Source organism: Mustela nigripes, chromosome 6, assembly GCF_022355385.1.
Source record: "Mustela nigripes isolate SB6536 chromosome 6, MUSNIG.SB6536, whole genome shotgun sequence".
In the NCBI taxonomy this organism is placed as follows: domain Eukaryota; kingdom Metazoa; phylum Chordata; class Mammalia; order Carnivora; family Mustelidae; genus Mustela; species Mustela nigripes.
The window spans coordinates 71,932,870-71,940,958 of NC_081562.1; the positions used below are offsets into that span (position 1 = coordinate 71,932,870).

An 8,089-nucleotide genomic window follows, 5' to 3' on the forward strand; every position below is an offset into this window, starting at 1 on the left:
ACAAGCCTGGAAGAAAGTCCATTAAGTTGTATTTAGAAATGAAGTGATCACTTGAGATAGCACAGCTCTATAATTAAAGACACGTTACAGGGTTATAAATCAGTGGGTGGAGATATGGAGCAAGTTAGGGTGTGAACAGAGTGAGTGCAGATGCAAGGTTGAACAGCGGCTGGTAGAAGCCAGAAAGAACAGTGCACCTGTCCAGAATCCTCACCTGGGTGTGGAGGAGGTTAATGCCACCCAGGGAAGGGAAGGCACTAGGAATTCATCTGAAGGCAGGGAGAGTCACCCTGGGGGTTGGGGGGCGGGCAGGGGAAGGACAGTTTCTTGTTCACTTTGTTTTGTGGCAGGGTCAGGTGTTTGACAAGAACGCTAGTTCTCAACCAGGGTCCAGTTTGCTTGTTAGGGGACATTTGGCCACATTTAGAAATATTTTGGTCAGTCACAGCTGAGGGGCAGGTGCTACTAGTGGGTAGAAGACAGGGGAGCTGCTAAACGTCCTATAGTGCAGCCCCCACAACAAAGAGTTTTCTGACCAAAATGTCAACAGTGCCAAGGTCGAGAAAGGCTGACTTAGAGCCGGAGCAAATCAAGCAAGCAGAGAAGACCAGCAAAACAGAACATCCTGTCCCTGGGCTTTAGACACCACTGTCTGCTTAAGGCCTGAGGGGTCAACAAGAGAAACGTTATAAGGATAGTAATGAAAACTACAAGAAGGTGGAGGAGATAACACTTTGAGCTGATTTAAATATTACTAAAAATTCTAGCTTGGATGACACCATTATCTTCCTAATGTTATTAAGCAAAATAAAACTAACATCATTTGATGTCTCCTCCCCCAGCCCTCACTTTAATCCAATCTATAACAGGCGCTCAAGAAATGCTTATTAAATAAATGAAGTGAATTCACTTAAGTCAAATATCAACATATTTTAAAATATTTAACCTGTAATGAGCTTAATATGAGCGTTTACTTATAAGAAAGATGAGTAAAGATTTCTTTTAAGTATCTGAGATGTTCCATCTTTTGCTCACATAGCAGGAAGAATTGAACAGGGACCAAATCTGTTGTTTTCCAATGTGCAGGATAATTTCATTTTATTACTCTGTCGGCAAAGGATCGAGTCAGCTTTAATTTGTGTTTAAGCTCATGTACAAGCTAGTTTTCATATCATTAGGCATAATTAAAAGCTGATATGAAATTGTCTCTGAAAAAAAAAAGCTATTCAAGAAACACAATAGCTTTCATTTTTTTTAAACCAAGAATCTGGAAACAATAGAGCCTTCTAACAAGTCTCCAAAATCGCACATGTTGTGTAAGCCCAAAACAAAAGCAACAACCACCATGATCACTACTTAGAGACTGACCACTATGGGTTTATTTGTTTATTGATATAACAGTCAAACTGTGAGGGGTGTGTGTGTGTGTGTGTGTGTGTGCATATGCAGAAAGCCCTCAAAGCTATGGTTAGTTTCCCAAACTGTCCTGCAGCAGCTGATTTAACCCACAGTGTATTAAACTGATACTACCACTCCAGTTCTGAAGCCAAGGGGACTTGGGTGTTGGAAGAAGAGGAATGGAGAAATTAAATTCTTCTCCCTGTCTTGAGCACACAAATCTGAAGCAACTCTGAAAAATTCACATAGTTTGTTTGGGGGATGTTTCCTTTCTCCTTCTGCATATTTCTCCTCCTTAGGCTTTCTCCTAAAGGTGCTAGGCACCTAAGTACCCTCATTTTTCATTGCTTCAAAATTACTTACCTTCTTTCACTGCCTATTGAAGTCTGTTGCTTTTGTGCAGCTACCCTAGTGAGATGTTAAAGAAACTCACTCTGATTTAGTAATTTACTAGAAGAGGGGATGAGTGATAGTGCTTTGCCCAGTCTAGAACTGCATGCATTTTTGAAGGAAATTATTTATTATCATGAATAAATCTTTAGTTAGACAATTATAGGGACTATCTGAAAGTGATGTAAAGATAAAACAAGTAGCAGTGGTGTCCCTGCTCCTGGGGTTGGCGCCCTTGTGTTGTTGCTACTACCCTGGCTTCTTACTGCCCAACACCTCTGAGCTCTGAAGCCTTACAAACCTCAGATGTTGCCTCACAACTACTCCTACGACAGGAGTTGTGGATCTCTATAGAGAGCAGAGAGCCCAAGACTGGCAAAGATAACTAACAGTTGGTACGTATGGGTCACTGATGGGTGAGTCAAAACCTTCCTGTGGCTGTGAGCTCCTTGAATAATGGTAATGTGGTGTTTACTGTAGGATATGGAAGCTGACCAAACAACTCTAGAGAGGAAAACCCTTCGAAGAGCCATGTACTCAAGAGAGGCCAAAGCCCAAATGGAGGATGAAGATGAAGGTAGACTTTTCTCTTCTATCTGAAACCTTCAAGTGGGACGTGACTGCTTTACCTTGGCACCTGATAAACAGTGTGCCCATGAAGAATAAAAAGCCACTTCGTAGGTAGAAAAGAACTAAGCCAAATATGAATACTGAAAATGAAAAGAATAGGAGCAAAAGAAAAGTATATATAATCCATCAACCAGCATCATGAGAGGTTTCTAAGTGTGTCTTAGTGTATTTGTGCTGTGTGAGAGAGGGCTGAGAGGCAAGGCCCGGTTTGTGATCAGGCCTAGACCCTTGTTTTTATTAATTGGAAAGGACTAGTAGAATGACCAAGTCATTAATAAAATGTAAGTCCTTCAGAAATAGGCAATAAATGGGAAATATGAAGAAAATACTGTTTTGAAATATTTATATTTGAATCATTCAGTAAGTCCTCATGGAATTTTCATAACAGTACAGCAGTGAAGAAGAAGAGAATTCCACGAAAGCCATTTGTTATGTTTCAGTTTTCTGGATCTAATAAGGTATAGTAAAGAACAAAAGATTTCCTGGAATATATTGGAATAAGATGAAATAATTACATTGCCTTGACATGTGTTGCGAAGAAGTTTGTAAGAGAAATCTCATATAATTCCATAGGGTAAATGCACTATACTTCATGTTTCTTATACAGTTTTTGCTTAAGACTGCATTTACAAGCCAGTTAACAAAGAGAGAAAATTGTAATTTCAAGCTAAAAACCACCAAGACATGCTACCTTTTTATACCAGATAACTATTCAGTATTTCAGTAAATACTCTTTGAGAGAATGGATGAATGGATTTTGCACTTCAATTCCTTAGATTTAAGAATATTTTTAAAGAACGTCTGGTGCTATTTTCAACATTTTGAGGAACCTCCATGCTGTTTTCCAGAGAGGTTGCACCAGCTTGCATTCCCACCAACAGTGTAGGAGGGTTCCCCTTTCTCCGCATCCTCGCCAGCATCTGTCATTTCCTGACTTGTTGATTTTAGCCATTCTGACTGGTGTGAGGTGATATCTCATTGTGGTTTTGATTTGTATTTCCCTGATGCCGAGTGATATGGAGCACGTTTTCATGTGTCTGTTGGCCAACTGGATGTCTTCTTTGCAGAAATGTCTGTTCATGTCCTCTGCCCATTTCTTGATTGGATTATTTGTTCTTTGGGTGTTGAGTTTGCTAAGTTCTTTATAGATTCTGGACACTAGTCCTTTATCTGATATGTCGTTTGCAAATATCTTCTCCCATTCTGTCAGTTGTCTTTTGGTTTTGTTAACTGTTTCCTTTGCTGTGCAAAAGCTTTTGATCTTGATGAAATCACAATAGTTCATTTTTGCCCTTGCTTCCCTTGCCTTTGGCGTTGTTCCTAGGAAGATGTTGCTGCAGCTGAGGTCGAAGAGGTTGCTGCCTGTGTTCTCCTCAAGGATTTTGGTGGATTCCTTTCGCACATTGAGGTCCTTCATCCATTTTGAGTCTATTTTCGTGTGTGGTGTAAGGAAATGGTCCAATTTCATTTTTCTGCATGTGGCTGTCCAATTTTCACAGCACCATTTATTGAAGAGGCTGTCTTTTTTCCATTGGACAGTCTTTCCTGCTTTGTCGAAGATTAGTTGACTGTAGAGTTGCGGGTCTATTTCTGGGCTTTCTATTCTGTTCCATTGATCTATGTGTCTGTTTTTGTGCCAGTACCATGCTGTCTTGATGATGACAGCTTTGTAATAGAGCTTGAAGTCCGGAATTGTGATGCCACCAACTTTGGCTTTCTTTTTCAATATCCCTTTGGCTATTTGAGGTCTTTTCTGGTTCCATATAAATTTTAGAATTATTTGTTCCATTTCTTTGAAAAATATGGATGGTACTTTGATAGGAATTGCATTAAATGTGTAGATTGCTTTAGGTAGCATAGAAATTTTCACAATATTTATTCTTCCAATCCAGGAGCATGGAACATTTTTCCATTTCTTTGTGTCTTCCTCAATTTCTTTCATGAGTACTTTATAGTTTTCTGAGTATAGATTCTGTGCTTCTTTGGTTAGGTTTATCCCTAGGTATCTTATGGTTTTGGGTGCAATTGTAAATGGGATTGACTCCTTAATTTCCCTTTCTTCTGTCTTGCTGTTGGTGTAGAGAAATGCAACTGATTTCTGTGCATTGATTTTATATCCTAACACTTTACTGAATTCCTGTATAAGTTCTAGCAGTTTTGGATTGGAGTCTTTTGGGTTTTCCACATATAGTATCATATCATCTGCGAAGAGTGATAATTTGACTTCTTCTTTGCCGATTTGGATGCCTTTAATTTCCTTTTGTTGTCTGATTGCTGAGGCTAGGACCTCTAGTACTATGTTGAATAGCAGTGGTGATAATGGACATCCCTGCCGTGTTCCTGACCTTAGCGGAAAAGCTTTCAGTTTTTCTCCATTGAGAATGATATTTGCGGTGGGTTTTTCATAGATGGCTTTGATGATATTGAGGTATGTGCCCTCTATCCCTACACTTTGAAGAGTTTTGATCAGGAAGGGATGCTGTACTTTGTCAAATGCTTTTTCAGCATCTATTGAGAGTATCATATGGTTCTTGTTCTTACTTTTATTGATGTGTTGTATCACATTGACTGATTTGCGGATGTTGAACCAACCTTGCAGCCCTGGAATAAATCCCACTTGGTCGTGGTGAATAATCCTTTTAATGTACTGTTGAATCCTATTGGCTAGTATTTTGTTGAGTATTTTCGCATCTGTGTTCATCAAGGATATCGGTCTATAGCTCTCTTTTTTGGTGGGATCCTTGTCTGGTTTTGGGATCAAGGTGATGCTGGCCTCATAAAATGAGTTTGGAAGTTTTCCTTCCATTTCTATTTTTTGGAACAGTTTCAGGAGAATAGGAATTAGTTCTTCTTTAAATGTTTGGTAGAATTCCCCCGGGAAGCCGTCTGGCCCTGGGCTTTTGTTTGTTTGGAGATTTTTAATGACTGTTTCAATCTCCTTACTGGTTATGGGTCTGTTCAGGCTTTCTATTTCTTCCTGGTTCAGTTGTGGTAGTTTATATGTTTCTAGGAATGCATCCATTTCTTCCAGATTGTCAAATTTATTGGCGTAGAGTTGCTCATAGTATGTTCTTATGATAGTTTGTATTTCTTTGGTGTTAGTTGTGATCTCTCCTCTTTCATTCATGATTTTATTTATTTGGGTCCTTTCTCTTTTCTTTTTGATAAGTCGGGCCAGGGGTTTATCAATTTTATCAATTCTTTCAAAGAATCAGCTCCTACTTTCGTTGATTTGTTCTATTGTTTTTTTGGTTTCTACTTCATTGATTTCTGCTCTGATCTTTATGATTTCTCTTCTCCTGCTCGCTTAGGTTTTCTTTCTTGTTCTTTCTCCAGCTCCTTTAGGTGTAGGGTTAGGTTGTGTACCTGAGACCTTTCTTGTTTCTTGAGAAAGGCTTGTACCGCTATATATTTTCCTCTCAGGACTGCCTTTGTTGTGTCCCACAGATTTTGAACCGTTGTGTTTTCATTATCATTTGTTTCCATGATTTTTTTCAATTCTTCTTTAATTTCCCGGTTGACCCATTCATTCTTTAGAAGGATGCTGTTTAGTCTCCATGTATTTGGGTTATTTTCAAACTTCCTTTTGTGGTTGAGTTCTAGCTTTAGAGCATTGTGGTCTGAAAATATACAGGGAATGATCCCAATCTTTTGATACTGGTTGAGTCTCCTGATTTAGGACCGAGGATGTGATCTATTCTGGAGAATGTTCCATGTGCACTAGAGAAGAATGTGTATTCTGTTGCTTTGGGATGAAATGTTCTGAATATATCTGTGATGTCCATCTGGTCCAGTGTGTCGTTTAAGGCCTTTATTTCCTTGATAATATTTGCTTGGATGATCTGTCCATTTCAGTGAGGGGAGTGTTAAAGTCCCCTACTATTATTGTATTATTGTTGATGTGTTTTCTTTGATTTTGTTATTAATTGGTTTATATAGTTGGCTGCTCCACGTTGGGGGCATAGATATTTAAAATTGTTAAATCTTCTTGTTGGACAGACCCTTTGAGTATGATATAGTGTCCTTCCTCATCTCTTATTATAGTCTTTGGCTTAAAATCTAATTGATCTGATATAAGGATTGCCACTCCTGCTTTCTTCTGATGTCCATTAGCATGGTAAATTCTTTTCCACCCCCTCACTTTAAATCTGGAGGTGTCTTCGGGCTTAAAATGAGTTTCTTGGAGGCAACATATAGATGGGTTTTGTTTTTTTATCCATTCTGATACCTTGTGTCTTTTGACAGGGGCATTTAGCCCATTAACATTCAGGGTAACTATTGAGAGATATGAATTTAGTGCCATTGTATTGCCTGTAAGGTGACTGTTACTGTATACGGTCTCTGTTCCTTTCTGATCTACCACTTGTAGGCTCTCTCTTTGCTTAGAGGACCCCTTTCAAGATTTCCTGTAGAGCTGGTTTGGTGTTTGCAAATTCTTTCAGTTGTTGTTTGTCCTGGAAGCTTTTAATCTCTCCTTCTATTTTCAATGATAGCCTAGCTGGATATAGTATTCTTGGCTGCATGTTTTTCTCGTTTAGTGCTCTGAAAATATCATGCCAGCTCTTTCTGGCCTGCCAGGTCTCTGTGGATAAGTCAGTTGCCAATCTAATATTTTTACCATTGTATGTTACAGACTTCTTTTCCCAGGCTGCTTTCAGGATTTTCTCTTTGTCACTGAGACTTGTAAATTTTACTATTAGGTGACGGGGTGTGGGCCTATTCTTATTGATTTTGAGGGGCGTTCTCTGAATCTCCTGAATTTTGATGCTCGTTCCCTTTGCCATATTGAGGAAATTCTCCCCAATAATTCTCTCCAGTATACCTTCTGCTCCCCTCTCTCTTTCTTCTTCTTCTGGAATCCCAATTATTCTAATGTTGTTTCGTCTTATGGTGTCACTTATCTCTCGAATTCTCCCCTCGTGGTCCAGTAGCTGTTTGTCCCTCTTTTGCTCAGCTTCTTTATTCTCTGTCATTTGGTCTTCTATATCACTAATTCTTTCTTCTGCCTCATTTATCCTAGCAGTGTGAGCCTCCATTTTTGATTGCACCTCATTAATAGCTTTTTTGATTTCAACTTGGTTAGATTTTAGTTCTTTTACTTCTCCAGAAAGGGCTTTTATATCTCTCGAGAGGGTTTCTCTAATATCTTCCATGCCATTTTCGAGCCTGGCTAGAACCTTGAGAATTGTCATTCTGAACTCTTGATCTGACATATTACCAATGTCTGTATTGATTAGGTCCCTAGCCTTCGGTACTGCCTCTTGTTCTTTTTTTGTGTGTTGAATTTTTCCGTCTTGTCATTTTGTCCAGATAAGAGTATATGAAGGAGCAAGTAAAATACTAAAAGGGTGGCAACAACCCCAGGAAAATATGCTTTAACCAAATTAGAAGAGATCCCAAATGGTGAGGGGGGAGAAAGGGGATAAAAAGAGGTTCAAAAAGGAAGAAAGAGAAAAAGAAAAAGAAAAAAGAAAAAAAAGGAAAAGAAAAGAATTAAAAAAGAAAACAAATAAGAAAAATATAAAAAAGAAAAAATATATGTATTAGATAAACTAGTTAAAAAATGTTAAAAAAGAAAAAGGTAAAAGTAAAAAAAAATTTTACCAGAAGGCGAGAAAAAAAACAAAAAATGAAAAAGAAAAGAATTAAATTAACTGCAAGACTAAAAAAA

General features: G+C 38.4%; 1 protein-coding gene across 7 annotated transcripts in view; it reads left to right on the forward strand.

Moving 5' to 3' along the window:
* The window catches only part of ABCC9 (ATP binding cassette subfamily C member 9), a 154,515-nt gene that overhangs the window by 103,164 nt on the left and 43,262 nt on the right, over positions 1 to 8,089 (forward strand). For all 7 annotated transcript variants that reach the window (XM_059402839.1, XM_059402837.1, XM_059402835.1 and 4 more), the window contains one exon: positions 2,269 to 2,365. In XM_059402839.1, the coding sequence (XP_059258822.1) occupies positions 2,269 to 2,365 (97 nt within the window). The remainder of the gene's footprint in view (positions 1 to 2,268; positions 2,366 to 8,089) is intronic.